Below are 27300 nucleotides of genomic sequence, written 5' to 3'. Positions count from 1 at the left end.
ATATACAGTTCTCATACTATTTGTGTAAATAGCTGTGCTAAAACATTTATGACTATTTTAGCGCAGGCCAACAGATCATGACAAGGGTGTTTCACATCTAAGAATAGCAATTCACAGTTTTGTAAATCACATTTTTCTTACACCTCGAGATTTAGCCCTATCAAGATTTCGGAGGTCCGTTCACAATTTGTTTGTCGGATCCTACGTTTTTATGCGATCTTTGTGCGGCGTCATCGTAATAGGATTAAATGAAAATTAAGAAATTAAGTTACAGTTTTTCTCTTCGAGATATTTCTTTTAACTCAACTTTGTGTCTGTCCAAAAGTGTGACCGCATGAAGCATCGAAGCAAAAAATGAAGTCTAGCTGTTTTACACTTAAAACTATTACAACCTAAACAAATCAAACGGTACACTCGTTTAAGTTTGAGCGCGTTAAAGTTTCCACACTCTTGTGAGATACATTTTATCCATAACCTTTTGTGTATTCGAGCGACCAAACCACTAAGAAAGAAAACTAACGTTTACAACGCATATAGAATTCAGAATACAATTGTTAAAGTATATATTTTTTTTGTTAACTGTTGATTTGTAAATGATATTTTTATTACTTCGTTAGATTTAGTCATCGTGTTCGGATAGCTGATGACGCAAATCACATTTTGTTTTAACAATCCTGTAAGTCCATGCTAACTCTCGCGTGGGAAAGAGAGCGGGGCGAGCGCATTGTATTCATTTAAGAAAAATGATTAAACATTTCCGCCGAACATTTTTTATTATTTTGACAAAACACGACACGACGACATTAAACAATGTTATCAGTTCCTACGGCCATCTTCTTCGATTCAAATAAAGCAACATCTCTAGTGTACCTGTGTATGTGCTAAACATCTTTGCTTCTCCACTTCTCCAGATTTCTTAGATGGGCTACCGTTGTAATACAAACACATTTGAGAACTACGACGTTCTCACTTTTGTAACGGTTATAGAAAAATGCCGTATACACTTTTGCATTTCATAATTCAGTGATTTTAGCAGTAATGATCACATAAGACAAAAATTGTCAACGTGTGACTCGTAAACATATATCATTTTATTTATTTTTTTACCAGAGATAGTCGACCGATCTGTTGACACGTTGTTTTGCAGTTTTCTCTGACTGCGGTCAAACATACACTGCCTGTTCATAGGAATTTTACGGCGTAACAATATCGCCCCTACATCGAGAGCTCTTGTTCATATAGCCGATGACCACGTTCACATTGTTTCAACATTTCCGTTCGACATTAAAGAGTAGGCCTATGCGTACTCCCCTTCGGTCGTAAGCATTATCATCTGCCGTGTGCTCAGATTTTTCTGCTTTGCCCACTTTTGACGGATTTGCTAGAGGGACTATGTCATCTCGTCGTAACGTGATTACGTTTAAGATCCATAAGATTGCACTACATTCACCTGAAAAGGTTATAGATATAGTCTTTTATACAGGAAATGTGTATCGGAATAACAATTACCTAATAGTGAAATCCACTCTTCTAAACTATTGTGACAACTTTTAATGTTGATCCGGCCCACCAGACGTGTATCTTTTTCATTGTTTTTTAGATAAAGACTATTCTCAGAGTTTGGTCAAACAGACAAAAACGTGAACAAAATAGAGTACAAGATGATTAAACGATTGTCAAGAGAGTGTTTAAACTGAGATTGTGATGCACTTTAGAGCTTTTTTCTGGTCTACCTGTGTCACAAAGACACATAATAGCCACTACCTCGACTTTTAAAATGAGTCTTAACATCTTCTGTTATGACTGTTACACTTAATACAAAGCCATCTACTACACTAAAGCTAGACATTAAAAGTCATGGATGTGGTATTTTCATCGTATGCATCTCTAAACAGTACTTCAATAAATAAACCGCTGTTGATAAGTTGTTCATTTAAGTGAGAGGCGGGATGATTTTGACCGTTTTAGTCATTCATTGTGCTTAAGGTCTGATTCGGAAACCGCGCTATGACTGGAACTGCGCATCGTCACGTCTAAATAACCCGCTCTTCTTTAAGAAAACCGCGAGGCGAGCAGTTTCTGACATCTATTAATTCACTTCATTTTTTTTCACCACCACAAATGTTTTGTTTAGCATACATATTAGTTTTAGTCAGTTACATAGACGTCACGCATTAAGTTATTTTAAATAATTATGATGGAGTTACAGGTTTAGGTTAGTGGGGTGCCTGTAAGCGGTGACAACTCCGAGCATCGGAGACGACGGTGTTACTCAAACAGCCCATATCTTTATCTTTTAACAAAAACTGTCGTATTACGCGTTACTAAGACAAAATCTGTAACAGCGTTCATTAATATGTTGAAATGAAAATAAACATACAAAACTTTATAATGACCGTGAGTTCAATATAGCCTAACACCGCATAGACGCATGTTTGTTCTAACGCTTTGGCCCCAAAAATTGCGAGATTTCTTGACTTCGCCGTGTTTAACGGACGCTAGAGCGAACTGTAAACCACACACTTTCTGATCGCATTACGCTAAGAAACTGCACATGGTTAAAGCTATTACGCCATAAACTGTCTAAAGTCGTTAATGTACAAGCACAGTAAACTATTTCTACAAAAAATATCATCGCACTACTGTTTTTTTTTTTTTTTTTTTTGCGTATAATACATCGTTCAACAATACTTTTGCACACTCATTCGACCGTATTTATTACCGCCGTTCTCACGTTCCTGCTGTTCATCATGTACATACGATCCCTGCATTGCATTCATATTTATATTCTGTATATACTCTGATCAATATCGTATATAGCAACTACACTTTATGTTCTGTATAGCTTTACTTACTCTTCACTTTTATGTATATAAAACACTATATTCTTGCACTTCTGGTTAGATGCTAACTGCATTTTATTAGCTCTGTACTTGTACTCTGCATAATGACAATAAAGTTGAATCTAATCTAAACAAGTACAATCGTACGCTTCCAGGACTCTGCTCAGTCTTTTTGTTTCAATTTGTTTAAACGACTTTCGCATTCTTATCTTATTTTCACCAACTAAGCGTAATTCCTAGGCCTTGCGGATTGTTTTCAAGTTTTGGCCCTCAAACTCCTTGTTCATACGCAGTGATATCTCTGTGAATCTGCTCGATTTCATAAAATATCTTTTACGTTATATCAGTATACTATCCTAGTTTATATCAGATACAAGTTTGTTTCTTCATATTTCTCTTACATCTACCCCCGTTAGAGTATCCGCGACTGTATACTCATTTGTTAGTCTCTTCGGACATGTGCTAAATCATTAAAAAAATGAACTCTGAGAAATAATATTCAGTGAAGGGATTCAAACTTTTATTTCAACAAAACAGTGTTGAATTTACAATGAAGTAATGAAGAAAGTGATCAAATTGTTATTACAAACAATAGGGATGACATGACATCACAAGTTATCTAGCCAGAAAAGAAAATCTCGGCAGGCCCTCAAGTTTTGTTCTACTATGAAATTGACGACGGTTTCAATAATTTCATGTATGGCGAAACCATAATGTTTAGCGACTAACATCACACACAAATCCGTTATGCACGTACACAGACAGAGAGTCTCGTTAATGTACATCTCGCCGCTACAATCGGCCGTCACATACAGAATTTTTCTGGTCGTTACACAAATCGGCGCCTTGCTGGTCGTATACAAGCTCGTCAAATCGGGCCACTGGTTATTTTTCAGGCTTCTTACAACGTCCATTTCTTTCTTGAGATTTGTTACGCGCTTGGAATCCGTCGTACAATCAAGATTCGGATCAGACGCATCGTCTATGATTTTACGCATCAGATCAATCATTTGCTCTCTGTAACATTGTTTAAACATAGAGTCTATGTTGGCTTTTACAGGACACATCTTTCCTTCGGCACAGCCGCACTCCACTCGACCATCCGCAGCAGCGCTGGTAGTGGCGGACATCCTTTCCAGAATTTGTTCCAAGACGTAAACTGAGCGTTTTTAAAATCCACGATGATCAATTCCACGACGATCCAGTGTTGTTGTTTTTTCAAAGCGTTCAGATCCGTCGAAGCCTTATTATTTGAAAAATTTGAGAGTGCGTCAGTTTCAGACAAAGCCGTTTCTGTCAGTCCACGTAGATAGTGACAGATACTCCATCGACCGCGCTGTAAAACCCTTGTTCGCAGATCATAAGAAAACCTGCGATAACTGCAGAGTTTATGAGGTCAGCCGCTCACAGGGGATAAAGACTAGCCGTAGTCACGAGGAAGTAGCGGTCGATCTTCTGTACATTCTACCAAAAAATAGGTTGTGGGTGTTGCGCTCAAAAAGCAGAGGAGGGTGAAGGGCCGTAGTTAGGGGTTTGACTTGCGAGAAATATGAAGAAACAAACTTGTATCTGATATAAACTAGGATAGTATACTGATATAACGTAAAAGATATTTTATGAAATCGAGCAGATTCACAGAGATATCACTGCGTATGAACAAGGAGTTTGAGGGCCAAAACTTGAAAACAATCCGCAAGGCCTAGGAATTACGCTTAGTTGGTGAAAATAAGATAAGAATGCGAAAGTCGTTTAAACAAATTGAAACAAAAAGACTGAGCAGAGTCCTGGAAGCGTACGATTGTACTTGTTTAGATTAGATTCAACTTTATTGTCATTATGCAGAGTACAAGTACAGAGCTAATAAAATGCAGTTAGCATCTAACCAGAAGTGCAAGAATATAGTGTTTTATATACATAAAAGTGAAGAGTAAGTAAAGCTATACAGAACATAAAGTGTAGTTGCTATATACGATATTGATCAGAGTATATACAGAATATAAATATGAATGCAATGCAGGGATCGTATGTACATGATGAACAGCAGGAACGTGAGAACGGCGGTAATAAATACGGTCGAATGAGTGTGCAAAAGTATTGTTGAACGATGTATTATACGCAAAAAAAAAAAAAAAAAAAACAGTAGTGCGATGATATTTTTTGTAGAAATAGTTTACTGTGCTTGTACATTAACGACTTTAGACAGTTTATGGCGTAATAGCTTTAACCATGTGCAGTTTCTTAGCGTAATGCGATCAGAAAGTGTGTGGTTTACAGTTCGCTCTAGCGTCCGTTAAACACGGCGAAGTCAAGAAATCTCGCAATTTTTGGGGCCAAAGCGTTAGAACAAACATGCGTCTATGCGGTGTTAGGCTATATTGAACTCACGGTCATTATAAAGTTTTGTATGTTTATTTTCATTTCAACATATTAATGAACGCTGTTACAGATTTTGTCTTAGTAACGCGTAATACGACAGTTTTTGTTAAAAGATAAAGATATGGGCTGTTTGAGTAACACCGTCGTCTCCGATGCTCGGAGTTGTCACCGCTTACAGGCACCCCACTAACCTAAACCTGTAACTCCATCATAATTATTTAAAATAACTTAATGCGTGACGTCTATGTAACTGACTAAAACTAATATGTATGCTAAACAAAACATTTGTGGTGGTGAAAAAAAATGAAGTGAATTAATAGATGTCAGAAACTGCTCGCCTCGCGGTTTTCTTAAAGAAGAGCGGGTTATTTAGACGTGACGATGCGCAGTTCCAGTCATAGCGCGGTTTCCGAATCAGACCTTAAGCACAATGAATGACTAAAACGGTCAAAATCATCCCGCCTCTCACTTAAATGAACAACTTATCAACAGCGGTTTATTTATTGAAGTACTGTTTAGAGATGCATACGATGAAAATACCACATCCATGACTTTTAATGTCTAGCTTTAGTGTAGTAGATGGCTTTGTATTAAGTGTAACAGTCATAACAGAAGATGTTAAGACTCATTTTAAAAGTCGAGGTAGTGGCTATTATGTGTCTTTGTGACACAGGTAGACCAGAAAAAAGCTCTAAAGTGCATCACAATCTCAGTTTAAACACTCTCTTGACAATCGTTTAATCATCTTGTACTCTATTTTGTTCACGTTTTTGTCTGTTTGACCAAACTCTGAGAATAGTCTTTATCTAAAAAACAATGAAAAAGATACACGTCTGGTGGGCCGGATCAACATTAAAAGTTGTCACAATAGTTTAGAAGAGTGGATTTCACTATTAGGTAATTGTTATTCCGATACACATTTCCTGTATAAAAGACTATATCTATAACCTTTTCAGGTGAATGTAGTGCAATCTTATGGATCTTAAACGTAATCACGTTACGACGAGATGACATAGTCCCTCTAGCAAATCCGTCAAAAGTGGGCAAAGCAGAAAAATCTGAGCACACGGCAGATGATAATGCTTACGACCGAAGGGGAGTACGCATAGGCCTACTCTTTAATGTCGAACGGAAATGTTGAAACAATGTGAACGTGGTCATCGGCTATATGAACAAGAGCTCTCGATGTAGGGGCGATATTGTTACGCCGTAAAATTCCTATGAACAGGCAGTGTATGTTTGACCGCAGTCAGAGAAAACTGCAAAACAACGTGTCAACAGATCGGTCGACTATCTCTGGTAAAAAAATAAATAAAATGATATATGTTTACGAGTCACACGTTGACAATTTTTGTCTTATGTGATCATTACTGCTAAAATCACTGAATTATGAAATGCAAAAGTGTATACGGCATTTTTCTATAACCGTTACAAAAGTGAGAACGTCGTAGTTCTCAAATGTGTTTGTATTACAACGGTAGCCCATCTAAGAAATCTGGAGAAGTGGAGAAGCAAAGATGTTTAGCACATACACAGGTACACTAGAGATGTTGCTTTATTTGAATCGAAGAAGATGGCCGTAGGAACTGATAACATTGTTTAATGTCGTCGTGTCGTGTTTTGTCAAAATAATAAAAAATGTTCGGCGGAAATGTTTAATCATTTTTCTTAAATGAATACAATGCGCTCGCCCCGCTCTCTTTCCCACGCGAGAGTTAGCATGGACTTACAGGATTGTTAAAACAAAATGTGATTTGCGTCATCAGCTATCCGAACACGATGACTAAATCTAACGAAGTAATAAAAATATCATTTACAAATCAACAGTTAACAAAAAAAATATATACTTTAACAATTGTATTCTGAATTCTATATGCGTTGTAAACGTTAGTTTTCTTTCTTAGTGGTTTGGTCGCTCGAATACACAAAAGGTTATGGATAAAATGTATCTCACAAGAGTGTGGAAACTTTAACGCGCTCAAACTTAAACGAGTGTACCGTTTGATTTGTTTAGGTTGTAATAGTTTTAAGTGTAAAACAGCTAGACTTCATTTTTTGCTTCGATGCTTCATGCGGTCACACTTTTGGACAGACACAAAGTTGAGTTAAAAGAAATATCTCGAAGAGAAAAACTGTAACTTAATTTCTTAATTTTCATTTAATCCTATTACGATGACGCCGCACAAAGATCGCATAAAAACGTAGGATCCGACAAACAAATTGTGAACGGACCTCCGAAATCTTGATAGGGCTAAATCTCGAGGTGTAAGAAAAATGTGATTTACAAAACTGTGAATTGCTATTCTTAGATGTGAAACACCCTTGTCATGATCTGTTGGCCTGCGCTAAAATAGTCATAAATGTTTTAGCACAGCTATTTACACAAATAGTATGAGAACTGTATATTGTTTCACTGGCATAGAAAATTAATTACCGCTTTATCCGGATCAAAGGGATATGATGATAATAGTTGAAACATCCTTAGCTCGTACATTTCTTTCATTTTGAAAATCACAGCTGCCGGTGATTACAGGTTTTTTTTTTTTTTTTGTAAACCATTTAACATTACACGATGCCTACAAAATAGTCAAAGCGTATGTTTTCTGTTCTAGGTAAGAACATTAACACCGAGTGTTATAGGCCGGGTAAATAATTTGAAAATAGTATTTCTGTCGAATGAGAAAAGTTCAGTCGTACATTTAAAAAAATTTCTGATGTAGAAATTATGTTTCTGCCAAACATATCCAAAGAGAAAAGGTTTTCCTTTCTGGAGAGAAAAGCACTCGGGTGCATAAATTATATGAAGAGACGATGCCGGTCATCGGGTTATTTAAAAAAAATAAGACGATAGACGGTGTGCCTTGCTTTAGTGACACACAATGTGTTTAAACTACAGGATAGAAGGATGGGGATACAGTAACATACAACTATAAACTTTAAGAAAAGTTAACTTTCATTACACTATTGTAAAGGGATCTTACAGTAGGCTAAATGAAAAGCACTACGTAATAAGGCTGAAGGGCAAACAACTGATGGAAAACACACGTTGGGGGGATACTGTCGGTTAAATATATTGTTTTAAATAAGGATTTAAATACAAAGTAAGTACTTTTAATACAAAACATATAAAATAGAACTACAGCCTGTTAGATGTACAGGCGTTCATTTTAATATTTTTGCTTTTAAATGGAGGTATTTTGGGACGGCTAAGCAGAGGGCCTGCAAATGTCTTTCCTGCTCTGTGTCTGAAAGTACCGTGGATATGTGAAAGGTTTACGACCGTAGCAACGCACATAAATTACATCTCTAGGACGCGTGGGTCTTTCCTGAACCATCTTTAATGGTTGAATACGATCGAGGGTCTTTCTTCTAAAAGATAAAGCCACTTCATCTAAACTTCACAGTCTATACTGTGACAAACAAACAAACGAGCTCCTCAGCATAGATTTAAAGCTAAATCAATATTTTTTATTTTTTATTTTTAAAAAACATACAGAAAGACTTTGGCATCATGTTTCATATTGTGTGTGTGTGTGTGTGTGTGTGTGTGTGAGAGAGAGAGAGAGAGAGAGAGAGAGATAGAGAGAGAGAGAGAGAGAGAGAGAGAGGGAGAGAGTGAGTGTGTTTGTGTGTGTGTGTGTGTGTGAGGGGGAGAGAGAGGGAGAGAGAGAGAGATGGTATGAAAACTTTGAAGATGGTGCTAAAAATAAGAACTTTAAAGAATCTAAAGTGATTAATGCATGACGCATCTGATATAATATGATCATACATATGATATGATATAATATGATATAAATAATTTTTTATTATATAATATTATATAAAAATATAAAATATTTTAGGTAATATATATCATGAATTAAGAATCAACGGACATCAGATGTACTGGGGGTACTGATTATTAAAAAAAATTACATTAATGTTAGCTTTGAAATAATGTACACCATTCTATGTACACCATTCTATCCATTCTAATGTACACTTTGATCATGAGGTCTGGAACTCCACCCTCGCCTGCGCGGGGTGTGTGTGAAGCAGCCCCTCAGGTCTCACATACATTTCACTACGAAGACCTGTGAGATTCTGTTTATGATTTAATCATTTTTATTGTATTTTTTAAGTCGTATTATTTTATTTTGGGGATATTTCATTCATGTTTGGACATCCCTCACCGGTCTAAAAATGTAAGGGATAAATTTTTATATGTATCATCAGAAATGTTTATTGTATATACTATGCTATCACATTTAAAATAAGTTATCTTTTTTTTAAGTTATACTTTTGTTTGTTTAATGAATTGCTTTAGTAGCCTGATGTCATTATATAATTATTTATTTTCATATTCTTTAACCCCTGGAGTCTGAGTGGGTTTTGGGGACTGGAGATATTTTGACACCCCTCAGACGTTGGTGTTTTTCATTATCCTAAAACGTATTAGTGGCTAAAAGTCTGAATATCCCATAATATGTGATGATTGTACATGTCTGTAATTTTGAGAAGGCTGCGTTTATGATTAGTTTTTGTTTAAAATATGTTTAAAATGTGTTTGTATATGTTGTATAAGTATTGACTGAATACATGATTAAATAAAAATGTATGATAAAATTATTTGTTTTGGTTTAGTAACATGTCTGTTACAGCGATGTGTTTTATAAAAACGATGAATACTTGTTTAAAATGTATGTTCCGGTTTAGTAACACGCCGTCATATATAATTTAATATTGTTTAAAATAGAGAGAAGTCTCTTTTTAACTTGATATGTCCACGCGTATGTCCGCTTGTTTATATGGTTTATCAGAATACAAATTTGTATAGCGCCGTGGATATTATAGTGATATAACAAGGTACATGTGTCTTATGATGAAGTTTATAGGCTAGTCATAATTCAGATCGCTTAAAAGTGTACGTGCATGCAGTATTTTACTGTGTGGTGGTGGTAGGGTGTACGGTTAAAATAAAAAATTAAACAGCTTTTTGAAAAAGATCAGTTATAGTTCCGTTTACGGCGTTGGAAGGGTTTGGGGGTGATACAATAATCAGTATTATGCCTTGCGTATGAATTCCGCCGGAGGAAGCTGTTTCACTAAGACCGGTAGACCCGTGCATTACTGACCGGGAGCGCATACACGCCCGCGATGTCGTGTTCATAGATGACAAACGGATAACGCGATGGCAAAACGTTGATTTAACGGAGCAGAATTGTTTTTTGTTTTGTTTTTTGTTTTCTGAAATCCTATACATAGCATTGAAGCAGGGAAAGCTAAGCACGCATCACAGGATGTCGTCATATTTTTTCAAAATAAAAGTATTTTTAAATTTTTTTCATTCATGATATTAAGTCAAGTAACACATACTTTATAGTGTTAGAATATCTGTATCAGCAGATGACTGAGTAATCTGCTTAACATGAAGAAAATTACAGGAATGACATGAAATATGGTTTTAAAGTCGCCATAGACTGTAAAAAAATAGCATAACAGGCTTTGATCAATTATATATTTTTTCCCCGATCCTGGTAAAATATATATTTTTAGTGATGACTAAAACTATTGTAAATGTTTTGTTTTATATTGTTTGTGAATGTATAATGTGTTTATATACATTAAAAGAAGAAAATAAGACTTGGAGACGAATGTGTGTACACAGGCATCAGAGGGAGGGAGAGGGAGAGAGAGAGAGAGAGGGGTACAAGAGATGCTAGCCGCGCACCAAACGTAATTCATAGTTGAACCGTCAGAAAACTGTCAAAATCATGGTACTCCCGCGTGAGATACGTTTGGTTTTAATTAAAAAATGGCTTTGAAGATATTATGATTGGTTAGTAAATTCCGACGAGTGTGCACTGTGCCGTGCAAACACAGACAGTGGGGACACAGAGGGTCAGGATCAAAGGTGTGTGAAAACATCTCTTTTCTGCTCTCTAAAAAGAAAAAGAAAAAAAAAAGGAAAAAAAGATCTTGTTTTATCTGAAACAGTCGGTTTCAGTATATTTTTTTATACAGTTTAATTTATAACCTTTTTTTAAAAAGAACTGAATGTTTTATATATAAATGTGAAATAACTAAAATGTGTTTTAGATTATATAAATTATAAAATGTTGTATATATAAATGTGAAATAACTAATGTGTTTTAGATTATATAAATTATATAATGTTTCATATATATAAATGTGAAATTATTAAAATGTGTTTTAGATTATATAAATTATATAATGTTTTATATATGAATGTGAAATAATTAAAATGTGTTTTAGATTATATAAATTATATAATGTTTTATATATATATAAATGTGAAATAATTAAAATGTGTTTTAGATTATATAAATTATATAACTGAAATGTTTTTCAACCTTTAATTATTTTTTAGAATTATATAAATTATAGAATGTTTTATAAATATATATATATATATATATATATATATATATATATATATATATATATATATATATATATATAAATGTAGAACACACCGACCCCATTTATACACCGCTCATAAATGTAATGGGAGGGGGAGAAGCCTTATAACCACACACACACACACACACACACATAACCTTATAACTGTGATAAACTTCAAACAAACTAACTGACACAGAGTTCAAACAACCGGCACACACTTCAAACAAACTAACGGTCAATAGGGTAAAACTTTCTGTCAAAACCGCATGATCGATGTGTGGGAGTCTTTCATGTACCATTATAATTTAAAACTAACAGGTCAATAGGGTAAAACTTTCTGTCAAAACCGCATGATCGATGTGTGGGAGTCTTTCATCTTCCGTTTAAACTAGCCGTCAAAACCATGATTTAGAACTAACTAGGTCAATAGGGTAAAACTTTCTGTCAAAAGCACATGATCGATGATTGCAAAGGTCATAGGCTAACCCTTGAAGTCGGAAAGTTCCGCCCATCCATCATAAGGTTACCGGAAGTTCAACCTGTCAAAAGGTCAAAGGTCAAAGTCATAAATCATCTTGGCATAAGCTACCGTATAATAACTACTGGCGCTGCGTGGCAGCACGTAATTTGAAATGTTGAAGATTCATCGTATAGACGTCGTATAGAGGTAAAGAAGACGGCTCATTAACAGCTAAAAACATTTGATCGAATGCGATGTTTACCAGATGCTACGATCTTTCATAGACGTCTCCGCGACGTACCTGTGCTATCTACAGCCCTTTCGTGTCTTACATTTATACGTTGTTGCAATGTTGAGAGCACGCAGACGGCGACGTAGCCTTTTGTAAAAATGGAAAGTTGAACAGAATTTGCCACAACGTAGAAGTGATCCCTGGGAATTAGAACGGGTCTGCTGTGGAGAATAATGACACATAACCGGGAGGTGGCGGTAATGCTTTTGGATCTTCCCCCGCTAAAACCAGGAAAATAAGACACTGGGATACGCAGAACTGGGATTACACACTACTACGCTGGACGAAGCGACGACAAATAACGTAATATTTAGCCCCGGAGTGCTTTTTGCCTGTAGGATCCCCGCCGGAAACCCCTGGAAACGCGATTGGGATCGTTTAGAGTAGAAGTTGGGGGTTTGTTGTGACAACATGACAATCACTATCAGCTCGAAACAGAAAGTAGTAGCTTTTTGGCTTTGTTAAATCAGTAAGCCACAATGTCCATTAATTACTCCCAGTCGATATAATTTCTCTGCTGGCCTTTAAGTGACGTTTGTTAACATTTCGCGCTGTCGCGTGGATGTAGTTGAAACAACGAGTATTAATAATATCCATCGAAATCAGCTGGAATCTTACACATTATGAAGAGCACGTACGAACTCGTTCTAAGTTTGCTAATAATGTACGGTAAGTTATTTTTTTTTTTTACTTTCGGTTTCATTCCCCTCCCCCAAACCTACTCCTAAACCTACCAATACTAGTGGGGTAATAATTTGGCGGGGGGTCAGAATTGGGCACAACACCGGAAAACCGCAAGGATAATCCTTCATCAGAGTGTCCTGCAGAGTTTAGCTCCAAACATAATTTAACACCCCTGAACCATCTTTCAAGCTTTTACTAGGTATACAGAAAGAGGCAAGTTGGAGCTAAACAGATGTGATCTGGACTCCGGCCCTCCAAGGTCAATTCTGGTGAACCCTGCCTTAAATTAACCATGATTTTTAATACAAATAAAACAAACAAACAAACAAAAATAGTTATACTACAGTTAAAATATGGGAACCACAAATTAACAATGGGTTTGGTACACTAGCCTGTTTAACCACGGAATTGATAGTTAAACTGGTTTTACAAATTGAAATATATATATATATATATATATATATATATATATATATATATATATATATATACACCACACAACCGGGTGTGGTGACTGCCAAAATGTTGTGTAGGTTATGAATAAATTATCTCGACCCATGTTGCTTTTGGCGTCTCAGGCAGAATGGAAGATGAACCAAGATGAGACAAGACTAATTGATCATGAATAAATCTTCAACCCCATTACCAGCAGCGTTGTATGAGTTCAATCTCTGAGAAAATGTTTCTGTTTGTTCTGCAGGAGTGTTTGGTGTTGAAACAGAAGAAGTGAAGTCAGTGTCAGTGATGGAGGGAGATTCTGTCACTCTGAACCCTGATCTTTCTAAAATACAAGGAATGGTCCTGCTACTATGGAGGTTTGGAGACAAAGGTTCCACCATCGCTCAGATTAATGGAAATGATATCATATATGAAGATTATGAAGTATTTAAAGGCAGACTGCAGCTGCATCAGACTGGATCTCTCACCATCACAAACGTCAGAACCAATCACTCTGGACTTTATAAAGCAGAAGTCAGCCACAACAGTGGAACCTCATACATTATGTTCAGGGTTACTGTCTATGGTGAGGATATTATTATTATTATTATTATTATTATTATTTTATTATTATTATTATTATATATTTTTTTTAATTATTAGATGTTTTCAAGTTTCTTTTTATGCATTACTCTAAAAGCGAAAGTTCACCCATAAATTAAAATTAGATCTGCTTACCCCCAGTGCATCCAAGATGTATGTGACTTTGTTTCTTCAGTAGAACCCAAATTATGAATCAATCAATAGATGGCAATGGAAACAGAATCTATGAGAGTAAAAAAAAAAAAACATGCACAGACAAATCTAAATTAAACCATGTGGCAGTGCGGCTCGTGACAATACATTGATGTGTGAAGACACAAAACAACCAGTCTGTGTAAGAAACTGAACGTGCTTCACAGCACTCTATCTACATTCTCAATTAGGAGCGTCAATGGTCCACTTGAGAGATAGGTGACGGTAATGCACTTATAGGTCTGGAATCCGCCATAAAGCAGAAGAAGAAAAATGCCTCATGCTCTTGCTGCCGTGAAGAACATTCACAAGAGTTGTAACAGTTGCATGAATCGGAGGGTAAAAATAAAAATAAAAATACTGTTCAGTTTTTTGCACAGACCGATCGCACATCAATGTATCGTCATGAGCCGCAGTGTTTAATTTGGATTTGTGCATGTTTTTTTTTTTGTTTTTTTTTTAACTCTCATAGATTGTTACCATTGCCATGCATTGTATGACTGAGAGACTGCAATGACTGGAGCTAAAAATCTTAATTTGTGTTCTACTGAAGAAACAAATCACCTACATGTTGGATGTCCTGGGGGTAAGCATATAAACATCAAATTTAAATTTTTAGGTGAACTATCCCTTTAATTAAAAGGATTCAAACTGCTGTTGTTCTGAATATCATCACAGGTGCAATTGAGCTGCAGGTGATCATGTGACTGACATTCAGAACAACAGCACGATGAAAAGTGCTAGAAAGAAATTTAATACAGAGGGGCTTACATTGATACAGTACACAGACATATATTTTGAGTTTCATTCCTTCAGCAACATTATTGAAACCATTAAAAGTGACTTTTGCTTGGCTTGATGTATAGAGAAGAGGTTGTAATTCTATATTTTGAACACAAAAAAGTTCCTCTGTCATATAAAATTAGATGCCTCATATCCAACTCGATTAGTAAGCCAGCTGTAACTGTTCTTCTTTTCAAACTGACCCTATTTTTACTTTATGACTTTTATTAAGCTGTATATGCCTTATGTAGTAACCATAATATGAACTAATCGACTGTAAAGCTTCATATTAGTGCCAGTAACCGTGTTTAGTGTATTTGTTTTCTGTCTGTGACTCCTGTAGAGTCTCCGTCTGTTATTGCTGGGGGTGAAACTGAATTGAAGAGTGTGTCAGTGACGGAGGGAGATCCTGTCACTTTTCATGTTCCTCAAATACAAGGAGATGAGCTGATAGTGTGGAGGTTTGGAGATGAAGAAAAGCTCATAGCTAAAGCTGATATAGAGGCCAAGAGCTCATCATTATATGATGAAACTGATGAGAGATTCAGAGACAGACTGAAGCTGGATCAGACTGGATCTCTGACCATCACAAACACCAGAATCACAGACTCTGGAGAATATAAAGTGAAGATCAGCAGCAACAAACAGACTTTATACAAGAGATTCACTGTTACTGTCAGTGGTGAGTAACTCAAGTTTTTTAAAGTAATGATTGTTTATCAGCTGTCTGTGAATAATTCAGGTGTTGTGACTTTAAAGGATCAGATCACAAGAAAATTCAACCTTCCTTTAAAATAGAAAAGTTTCAGTGTATAGTGACATTATACACTAACTTTCAGAATTCAAAACATACAATAGTGTTAGTTATATATCAGACACACATTCACACTAATGACTGTCTCTGTTTATCATTACAGAACCAGGTCTGTCTGGAGGTGTTGTAGCAGGGATTATTGTTGGTGTTGGTGTTCTCCTGGTGACTGCAGCTGTTGGTGCTTTTTTTTATCGCCGCAAGAAAACTGAACTACATAATCAAAAGTGTAAGTATTACAGATGATACAGCAAGAAAGAGAAAAATGAACTATGTTGCCTGACAGTAGATATAAATGTTAAATTCCACAAACTGCACATTAAAGGTGCTGTAGGGAACTTTTGTAAAAATATATTTTTTACATATTTGTTAAACCTTTCATTATGTCCTGACAGTAGAATATGAGACAGATAATCTGTGAAAAAAATCAAGCTCCTCTGGCTCCTCCCAGTGGTCCTATTGCCATTTGCAGAAAGTCATCCGCTCCCGGTAAAAAATAACCAATCAGAGCTGCGGTCCGTAACTTTGTTTGTGTTCAAAATGTAGAAAAATGTATGTTATAAGCGAGTACACCATGAATCCATTTTCCAAACCGTGTTTTTGGCTTGTCTTGAATCACTAGGGTGCACCTATAATAAGTGTTTATATTCGGACTATTTTAGATTGCTTCGGGGATACCGCGGCGGAGTAACCCAGTACCTTTGTGATTCTTCATAGACATAAACAGAGAGAAGTAGTTCCGGCTACGATGTTCTTCCGCAAGACGCAAACAGTTCTGTTTATTAACCACTAGAGCGTCAAAAGTTCCCTACCGCAGCTTTAAGCTTTCATAGTAATAAGACTTAACTAGTTCACAAGTCATATGGAAATTTATTGTACATTTCTGGTGTTTCAAATATTATTTTTGATCTTTCTGAATGTCAACTCTCACTGCATGGAAAAGAGCTGCATGAAGACTCTTTAATAGGGGTGTAATGGTATGTGTATCGTGTACCGTACGTTTCACGGGCAAACTTCAAATGGAAGTGATCATCCCTATCACCTTGGAGTGGAGAGTAGTTTGGAGTGAGCAGGGCAAGTGTGTGCCATCATGTAGTCGTTTGGAATCCACTTGGCAGAGGGAGCGACAATTTCCTCATCTTCATCTGGCATGTTCCCGTGAGAAGGCAACATGGTGTCCGTCAGCAGATGTTGCTGTTTTAATGAATGATCTAGTCACTCCAAACTAGTCTCCACCCCAGGGTGATAGGGATGATCACTTCCATTTGGAATTTTCCTGTGATTTGTATGGTACACTATACACGTATAGTTACACCCCTACTCTTTGATATCTAGCCATACAAGTTTGGAAGAAGATGGGGAGTAAATAATGACATATGTTTAGTAATTTGATTTGTTTTATATCAGTGTTTCTGTCTTTTTCATCTGTTCATTAACATATAATATGTTAATTTCTCTGTCTATGTGCTCCTGTGACATGAAGCAAAAATCTCTGAAACACTAAATGAAACATGTAAGTATTACAGTTGATAGAGCCAGAAAAGTGAATGTGTGTACACTCAGAAAAAAAAAAAAAGGTACAGAAGTTGTTACGGGGGGCGATACTTTTTCAGAATGCACATTTTTATACCTAATCTTTCCATACTGATACATGAAAGGTTCATATTAGTGCCTAAAGTTCATTGTCAGTAGTTTTATATTATAAATGTTCTCCTTCTATTTGATTTAGTGTAATAGTTAATGAATTGTGTGCTTGTCCAGTATTGAGCTGTATGACAGTGATATCTTTGAATTAAATTCTGAATATTTGTTTAAACGGCTGAATTTCCAACAACTACATTTAGATCTGTGTTTGATTGTCTTTTTGTATTATTAGGCGTTGAGCATTAATAATTTTCACTGTCTGTTGTGTTGTACTATTGAAGCTCACAGAAATAGATAATTTCAGCAGCAGTTGACATAAAGTCATAGTCCTTTGCCTTTGTTATCTTGAGTTTTATCTGGTGTGTGACTTACAAATACATTTATTTGTTATCCATCTTTGTTTCTATTTATTTGTTTTGCTGTGACATGAAGCGGTGATCTCTGGAAAACTAAAGCTAATGTGTAAGTATTGCATCTAAAACTGAACAAAAACTACATATTATTGAGTTATACATATCAGTTTTTTTAAATAACTTCTGATGTTAATGCATGTTTATTTTGTACTTTAACTAGTAGTAAAGAGGAAGAGATGATCGGTTTACTTGTGCGTCTCACTGCAGTCTGTCTTGACACATTAAAGAACATCAGAATTACATTAATAGTTTGAATTTTTTGATAAAATTGACAAAATCGGGAAGAATTAGACAGGACAGGAGACTTGCTATAGTTAAATTTTATTCAGTCAATGTTATTTGATTCAAACTTTTAGGCTATTTATTTATTTTCAAAACCTGCATCTGAATAAGTATTTAGATATTTTTACAGACCTATTATTGTAGCTCAGAGGCAAAATGACTGATTATTAATAAAAAAGTCATGCAGATGATGAAAATATTAATAGAAGAATATGACGAATCACATTATTCTCAGTGTTTCCGATGTTTATCTGTTCATTCCCTTATGATCTCCTCATTTCTGTTTCTATGTGCTGCTGTGACGTGAAGCCGAGATCTCTACACAACTAAAGCAAATGAGTAAGTTGAATTTAATAAAAAAACATCATAGATGTGACACTTAACTGAAGTATAAAATATATAAAAGAATATTTACTTGTTATGTGATAAGTATTATAATTGACAATTAACAATAAAGACCTTATAGTTAATTTTCGGTAATGCATTTGCTAACATTATCTAACAATGATTAAGACATTTGTTTTAGTTGGTTAATACAGTTTTAACAATCTGTTTCTATTGCTGCGGTTACATGAAGCGGAGGACTGTGAAAAAGAATTGTGTAAGTATTAAAACTGATACAACAAGAGTTTTATTGTGCAAAATTAGTTTTTAAATGTACAATGACAACAAAGTTGGTAACAGTATATTTTGTTTACATTAATGTCACTACATTTAGAAGAGAAAATTTATATTTTTACTCTGACCATTCATGTTACTTTGTTCAATGTTATGTTTAGGGTGGTTAAATGTTTCTACAGTAACAGACTGGAGTGTCATGTGCTACAATTTACACTATGTACTTATACACTATTTTTAGATTAATTTTGTTTTTAGTAATCAGAGTTGAATAGCCCCTCCCCCTCTGCTATGTAGTTAAAGCTGTGAATGAGTGCTTGAAGTGTCCAGTGAAAGTTATTTTTAAAAGTAATGTTACTATATTGCATTACTCTCTAAAAAAGTAACTGATTACATTACTTTGTTACATTTTATGAAAAATTATTGTTACATTATTTTTGCATTGATTTTCTTTTTTTAATATACAGATATCTATTTTGGCAAATGTAAAAGCGCTTTCTAGTTTTCTAGTTGCGTGTGTTTTTTTTTTTTCATTGGCAGTTAATTTAATTCTCTCATTGCGTAGAAAACATAAAAAGTCTCAAGGTTATGCATGTAACCATTGTTCCTCAAGGGAATGAGATGCTGTGTTGAAACCCTATGGGGATTGCCTTTTGGGTGAGCGACTCATAATATCATGTGCAATCTGTCCAATGGAAGGGCATGACATCACAGGCGGGGTGACATAATGACCAGGAAGTTATAAAAATACTTGCAGCACAGCTGGCATCAGCTTCAAGTAGAGAAGCAAGCACTGGCAGGGATGCCGGGAGTATGGCATCGAGAGGCAGCATCTCGTTCCCTTGAGGAACCATGGTTACATGCGTAACCTTGAGACGTTCCTCTTCAGGAACTCCAGCTGCGTTGAAATGCTATGGAAAACGAGGTGCCCACGCTGCCAGACTTCCAAATCCCTGCCTTTTGTGTATCATGTATCCGAAGGGCACAGCTAAGGCGATAGAACAGAAGAGACGGGAGTGGCTCGCATATCTAGATCATAAAATCTAACAAAGGAGTGGGTGTGGACCACCTCGCAGCATTGCAGATGTCCAGCATGGACAGACCTGCTACGAAAGGCCTTAGAGGCCGCCATACCCTGTGTAGAATAAGCCTTGACTCCCATCGTCGAGGGGAGGCCAGAGGATTCATAGGTTGATAGCCTCAACTATCCAATGAGTAAGGGTCTCCTTAGATGCAGGAAAGCCCCACTTGGGGGGACCATAGTACACAAGCAAGTGGTCCGACTTTCTCCACAGGGCAGCTCTGTGAATGTATGTGTCCAGTGCTCAAACTGGACACATACAATAAACCTTTTCCTGGTTGGGCTTCTGAAAGTGAGGAGAGCAAAAGGCCTGCAGCACTATAGGTTGTGGTGTGACAGAGGGAACTTTTGGAACATAACACACTCGATGGTATAAAAACACTTTGGCCATGCTGGGCACAAAGTTGAGGTAAGTAGGGGCCACTGAGAGGGCCTGGAGTTCTCCATCTCTCTTTAGAGAAGTAAAAACCAGCAGTAATGTCAATCTGATATATCTTGAATCGGCTCGAATGGTGCTTTACAGATAGCCTCTAATACCACAACCAAGTCCCAGGGGGGAACATGGGAGCGCACTGGAGACCACAGGGGCACCGTTTAGGAAATGTGTCACTAGGGGGTGTCTACCCACTATCTGGCCACCTAAGGGGACATGCTTGGCCACAATGGCCACCACGTAAACTTTTAAGGTGGAGTGTGTTAACCGTGTAGATAACCTGGCTTGCAGAAACTCCAGAACTGTACAGACTGGGCAGTTAACAGGGTCAAGCTGGTGATCTCTGCACCACGAGGTGAAGAGTTTCCACCTCTGGGTGTACAGTTTCCTCATTGAGGGAGCTCTGGATTGGAGGATGGTCTCAACCACCTCGGTTGAGAGACTGGATGCTATAACTCTTTCCGGGGCCACACCCACAGTTTTCATAACTCTGGTCGATGTTGAATTATCATGCCTTGCACCTGTGAAAGTAGATCTTTCCTGATCGGAATCTCCCATGGAGAATAGATAGAAGACAATGTTTGATGCTGAGCATTTTGAACTTCAGCCTCATAACTGATTGATTTAACTGACACAGATCTATGATTGGACACAACTCCCCATCCTTCTTTGGAACTATGAAATACCGGGTTTAAAATCTGGATTGCCTGTCTTGAGGAGGGACCACCTTGATGGCCTCCGTCCTAAATAGGGTATTTAATATTTGTTCCATAACCAGATCATGCTCGGGACCGAAACAGAAAGTGTCAATCCCTCTCCCTGGGGGGAAGAAACTGTAGAGCGTACTTCCGCACCCAGGGATTGGGCGCTGGATCTGGCAGATGAGGAAGGAGATAGGGACTCAACTGTCTCCATTCCCTGTAACAGATCCACCTTCAAACCCCACACTTGCAATTGCCTTTCTTCCTCAGCAGAATGCTGGCGAAGGCTCCCTTCGGGAGAGAACCCTTCGGGATCGAATCTTCCACATTGGCATTTGTTCTTAATGCGGATAAAATAACTCTGAATGCATTACTTCACAAGTTACATAAAAAAAAAAAACTAATCAATAATGTAAATTGTTACTGCAATGCGATACCCCCAAAACTATGTCTACCATTACACTTTTTTTTCAACATTCCAATTATTATTATTATTATTTTTTTTTTTATTTTTATTTATTAAGTGTATCTGATATTTAAAGTGCAGTTTATTTTTAATATGTTATTATTGGTTGCACTTTATTTTACAGTACGTGTACTAACATGTACTTATAGTGTACTTACAGTGTATTTATCTAAGAAAGTTCTGGTAACACAGGGTAACTACATGGGGTAGGGTTAGGTTTAGGGGTAGGTTCAGGGTTAGTACCTAGTTATTAGATAGTTATTGTAATTACTATAATAAGTACATAGTATGTACATGAGGAACAGGACTGTAAAATAAAGTGCTACCTTATTATTATTTTTTTTTATTTTTAGTCATAGTTCAATAAGAAACTAGCCGGTTAACATACAACATTACTATAAGTTAAGATGTGACATACTGTTTTATTAATACAGTTATTTACATGATTAAGTGATTATTGAAGTACCAAAGGATCACATTATCTTCATGTTCATTTGTTTCTATGTACTGCTGTGACACATGAAGCTGAGATATCTGAACACCATCAAACATGTAAGTATTATAGCTGATATAACCAGAGAAAAATAAGCTTTATTGTGCCACAGTAGTCTAAATGTATAATATGATTTTTCATCATCAGTAATTATATATTATAAATGTTCTAAATATAAGTTTACATGACATGGTAAATGCTGTGGAAGTACTGTTCACATTCATTTACATTAATGATGGCCTCAACTTATGTTTACACATACACCTTTACTGTAATTCTGATTTTCTGAACTCTGTCCTTCAATCTATCAGTATTGATCTAATCTAATACAATTTACCTGAACAATCTAATCAAGGTCTTCAGGATTACTAGCAAGCTACGGGCATGTAAGTTTGATCAGGGTTTGAGCAGGAGAGTAGGTTTCGAGGAACAGAGTTGAGAAACCATGCTGTAATTGTTACTGATCATAACTATAAAATCATACAGATGATGAAGTGGTTATAAGAAGGATTTCTATCTGTTCTTTCTGTTTTCCTCATTTCTGTTTCTATGTGCTGCTGTGACATAAAGTGAAGATCTCTGAAAATCTAAAGGAAATGTGTAAGTTTTACAGCTCATACAGACAGAAAAATAAACTTTATTGTGCTACAGTTTAAATAGATAATATTTCATTATATTTTACTATTAATTCTGCTTGTGTTTGATTTAGTGCAATCATACATGAAATGTTTGATGGTCCAGTAGTTTCTGTCATGTTTATCTGATAACCTAATTTATATCCTCATTTCTCTTTGTCTATATGCTACTGTGATGTGAAGTGGATATATCTGAACAACTAAAGCAAATGTGTAAGTACTACAGCTGAAGCAGCAGGAGAAAATGAGATTTATTGTGCTACAATAGCAAATAAATATACAATATGTTTTTTTTTTTTTTTTTTTTTTACTTTTGTTTGATTTAGCATGGTATTGAGTATTGAGCTGCATGGCATTTAATATACTGGTCACTGTTAGGATTGGTTAATGTCATTGCATTGGAAAATGTGTCCCTCACTATTGCATAAGTGTTACAAAACCACAATTTCCACAAAAAATTGATGAAATTGTTAACTCACGGCTTGTGATGCAGCTGCTGCTTCATCTTTCAACGGAGTTTCTTACAAGCTCTCCATAACACTGGCTCATTTACGAATCAAAATGGACAGAAGAAGCATAATCCTTCGATGCAATCCAGGATGTCATTGAAAATTTACCATTTACTTGTTCCTGATGTTGGGATCTTTTTTTATGTCTGCAGAGACACAAACAAGCTGTTAAAACTGGATGCATGCGTCAAAGTGAACGTTCATTGTTGACGTCTCGGTGATTACAATTAGTTCCATTTTCCTTTTTGCCACTGTTGCTGTTTTTTTCAGCTAAAACTTTCCACACTGCAATTGCTTCAGCCACAGCTTTGTTTCTTTTGACTGAGTAGATGCTAGAATGAGTTGAACTGCATTTTGATTGATGACCGTGGTCTTCATAAGGAACCTGTTGAGTCCAAGTTCAATCCAACATCAGGCCAAGGTTCTTCTTCTCTTCATCTGCTGCTAGCCTACTCATTTTATCTTTGTGCTCCTCTAACAATGAATCCCCAAAATGATACACATTCTTCAGTTCTGTGTCACAAGTGTTCAGGAGGTTTGGTGGCTCCTGCCATTTCTATAAAGAATCACTCTTCAAGTCTGGGGGGATAGACTTTGTACTTTTATACAGGATTTCCTTCAAGGCGTGTTCCTACATTTTGTCGTTCTTTATCTTTTCTTGGCTTCCTGCAAGCAGACTGGAGGTCACAATATAACGTTAAAGGAAGAGGCCCATTATGTTTGCTGTTTGCAATAAACGGAATGTCTGTACATTCCATTCATGCAGCCCTCGACACACACAGACAGATGCATGCTTATAGCAGTAGATTAACTTGATGTATAAATGGCTATATTCACATTTATTATATTTGATTAATTTATATGTTAAGCAATAGAAATCTTCTACAGAGACTGCATTTGATGTATCTCTTCTGTTTACCTGCTATATTCTCCTTAATATCTTGGAAAGCCTCATCCAACAATATTTTCTTGCCTAGTCTTGCATTATACATCCATTAATATGTTGTATTTGCATGGTATATTAATTACATACATTTGTTAGTGTTTAAGCAATGAAGAGGTTACTCTAGAATAGCAAGAGTGTTAAACAGATACACTTACAGAAAGGGAGGGATATTTACAAGTTTTAATGATGTAAAATAATTGGTTTTAATGACCTATAAGCACGTGTAAAGCAATATCATTTCATTTTTGGGTGAACTAGTCCTTCAATAGTGTTTCTGTCATGTTTCTCTGTTCATTCTCTTCAAATCTCCTCATTTCTGTTTCTATCTGCTGCTGTGACATCAAGCGAAGGACTGTGAAAAAAAATTGTGTAAGTATTAAAACTGATATACAGAGACAAATTAGCTTTTGTGCTACAATTTACAGTATAGCTGTCCATGTACAGTATATATGAAAATGCTTAGGCATTTACTGTTTCTGTAAAATAATAATAATAAGGTCAGAGAAATTCAACTGTTCATTCGCTCATTATCTTCTTGTTTCTGTTTCTATGTGCTGCTGTCACATGAAGCCCAGATCTCTGAACGACTGAAGCAAATGTGTAAGTATTGCATCTGATACAACGAGAGAAAAATGCTACAGTATAGAGTTAATGTAACCCTGATATAAAAATGTCACGGATGTGATGCATCAACTGATGTTAAAATGTATATAAATTAACATTAACCAATAAGTCATGCAGATGATGAAGTGATGATTAGACACAAATTAAGAGTCACACAGCATCTTCTCAATGTTTTTGTTCATCTGACCACTCACTTATTCTGTGTTTCTGTGTGCAGCTCTGACAAAGAAAGGGGAGACCTCTGAACAGGAAACACGTACGTATTACAACTGATACAGCAAGAAATGTGTTTTAAGTACTACTTAAGTTATTTGACAACATTTTGTAATTGTCAAATTAGGCTTAGGGAAGATGTTGTGATGTAAATTTTTGGCCACATCATCGTCCCCTGTTTTTACTTCAAGATTGTTCTAAATGATGTACTTACAATTTTACTTAAGTCAGTTTCCATAAAGGTCTCTTTATTTGTATTTAAGGACACTTTATACAACAAAACTCTGTCAGCCTCCTGAAACATCTTAATGCTAATAATTAACATTAGTTAAATTCATCATTTGTTAATGTAATTCTGTGTGCAGCTTTAAAAGATGAAAGGGAGCCCTTTGTACATGCAGTAGGTAAGTATTACAACTGATACAGCGAAATGAGTTAAATAAGAGAAGTTAAACAAGAATTAAACCGTGCTGTGTAAAAGTGTAAAGTGTAAAAACAGTAGTCAGATCATTAGAGCCCTCTACAGGCATTTGATATAATACATAATGTAGGTAAGTTATGATTATATTGTTTTATTTCATTATGTATTTGTCCTATTTTGTTCAATAAAACCATTTGATAATTTGCTTTGGACATTATCTGAAACCATTATTATTGCCATATTGCTATTATTTTAAGTCATTTTGAAATCTATTATTTGCTTAAATTGTCTGAAAAAAAAATCTGAATACTTAATTAATCATCAGAATAATCAAATGATTACTCGATTACCAAAAAAAGAAAAAGGTTAGTTATAGCTGTATTCATTAGTGCACTGAAATTATACTTTTACTATGATACATTATTCCAGACCATTTATTTAAATGTGTGAGTTAAACTATTGTCGTCTTACATAGACAAACCTTTGAGTTACGCCAAAGTCTGAGCTCTCTCCGCTGGCGACCAATCAGAGTTTGTTTTGTTCAATGAACATAGAAACATGGATTGTTTATTCAAGATCGGCATGCTAATGCTAATAAAAAATAAAAAAAAAACAGGTGAATCAAACACATATCTGATGTAAATAGCTTGGGGATGCTCATTTCCACACCTGACAACTGTTAACTGATAAGATTAGAATATTAAATTAATATAAAAAACAATGAATGAAATGAAACAAAACGAAAACACATACCATGTATTTTATGATGCCTTTTTTACAGCATTGTATCTTCACATAGAATACAGAAGAAGAAAACAGGTTTTTCACCTGACAGTATGTGTGTTTCCAGGTACTGATGTCACAAAAGAAGATGCAACAAGATCAGAGATGGAGAAAGATGAAAGGGAAAAGTTCATTTTGGTTGAAGATACTGCTTTAAGTCAAGCGATTGGAGGACCACCTGATGCTGATGGGAGAATCAGAGAGAGACAGGGCAAGAGCCTTGTACTCCGTAACACTGGTACTGAACATACTGCAGTTCTTTCCATTTAATATTTTAATGTAACAAGTGTTTCTTCATTTATACACTAGCATATACGTGCGCTTTAGAAAGCTTCATCTTTATCCACCGTCTGCTCTATTTATAGAATTCCAAAAATCCAGCTGTACAGTGATAAACAGGAAAATAATATTCAATTCTGCAGTAAAGCAGCTCTAAAAAAGATAGAAAAGAAGTGCAAATATCCCGTCATGTTTGCAAAGGCGATTTACATTTACTCCACCCATCAGTGCCTGTTTGGGATAAATGCAAAAAAAAACAAACAAAAAAAACACTTTATCCATAACATCAGTGGCCTTGGGAGTAAGACACAAGACAATTAATGGGCGAGTTGAAAATCATTAAATGCCTCAAGATCAATGTGAACTTTACTTTTAAGTTCAGACTTGATCTCCAGATCTTCTCACTTTAAAATGTCTGATTGACTCTGTGTTTCCTTTTATAATCAGCATGAAAAGGAGTGAATGTAGAAACATCTGTTATTAGTGGAACGAGAAACAGAAGAAGAGTTCAGTTTATTGGTATAGACATGCACTTTGCAGTCTCCACTATTATTTTGTTGTTGTTGTTCCATCTCTTTAGTTTTATTTTCTACTATGAAACAGCAGCCAGGGCCGATGTTGCCACCTTGTGGAGCAACTGATTAATGCAAGACCAAGACCGTTTGCATGACCAAGACACTAATAAGACAATGTGCATGTGGACAAACTAATACAGTACACTAATAACAGTATAAAACACTACAATCTGATGAGCTGCTGAGTTAATGAATGAGTTCACGTTGTCCGCATCTGTGCATTATTTCCCACCTTCTAGAGAATAAATCAGATGTGGTTTGTTCTTGTTCTTAAAGACTTAATAACTCCACATTATG

The 27300-nt window shown here is 35.9% G+C and overlaps 3 protein-coding genes across 8 annotated transcripts in view; 1 reads left to right on the top strand and 2 right to left on the bottom strand.

Moving 5' to 3' along the window:
- The window catches only part of LOC127988476 (uncharacterized), a 48741-nt gene extending 24985 nt beyond the window's left edge, over window positions 1–23756 (bottom strand). For all 6 annotated transcript variants that reach the window (XM_052591243.1, XM_052591241.1, XM_052591244.1 and 3 more), the window contains exon 1: window positions 23133–23756. The gene's annotated coding sequence lies outside the window, so the exon portion shown is untranslated. The remainder of the gene's footprint in view (window positions 1–23132) is intronic.
- LOC127988515 (SLAM family member 5-like) overlaps window positions 1–27300 on the bottom strand; it is a 74095-nt gene that overhangs the window by 41975 nt on the left and 4820 nt on the right. The gene's annotated exons all lie outside the window — the stretch shown is intronic.
- LOC127988485 (uncharacterized) lies at window positions 12514–26780 on the top strand. Its single transcript, XM_052591264.1, has 16 exons — window positions 12514–13045; window positions 13761–14084; window positions 15420–15758; window positions 15994–16116; window positions 17371–17400; window positions 17964–17993; window positions 18536–18565; window positions 18804–18827; window positions 22051–22077; window positions 22589–22618; window positions 22837–22866; window positions 24454–24477; window positions 24679–24708; window positions 24950–24988; window positions 25311–25349; window positions 26217–26780. Exons 1-16 carry the CDS (start codon window positions 13000–13002, stop codon window positions 26417–26419), a joined length of 1368 nt encoding a protein of 455 aa, XP_052447224.1. The 5' UTR covers window positions 12514–12999; the 3' UTR covers window positions 26420–26780.

Source organism: Carassius gibelio, chromosome B22, assembly GCF_023724105.1.
Source record: "Carassius gibelio isolate Cgi1373 ecotype wild population from Czech Republic chromosome B22, carGib1.2-hapl.c, whole genome shotgun sequence".
Taxonomy (NCBI): domain Eukaryota; kingdom Metazoa; phylum Chordata; class Actinopteri; order Cypriniformes; family Cyprinidae; genus Carassius; species Carassius gibelio.
Note: the sequence above shows the minus strand (reverse complement) of the source record. Positions and strands in the feature narration are given on the sequence as shown.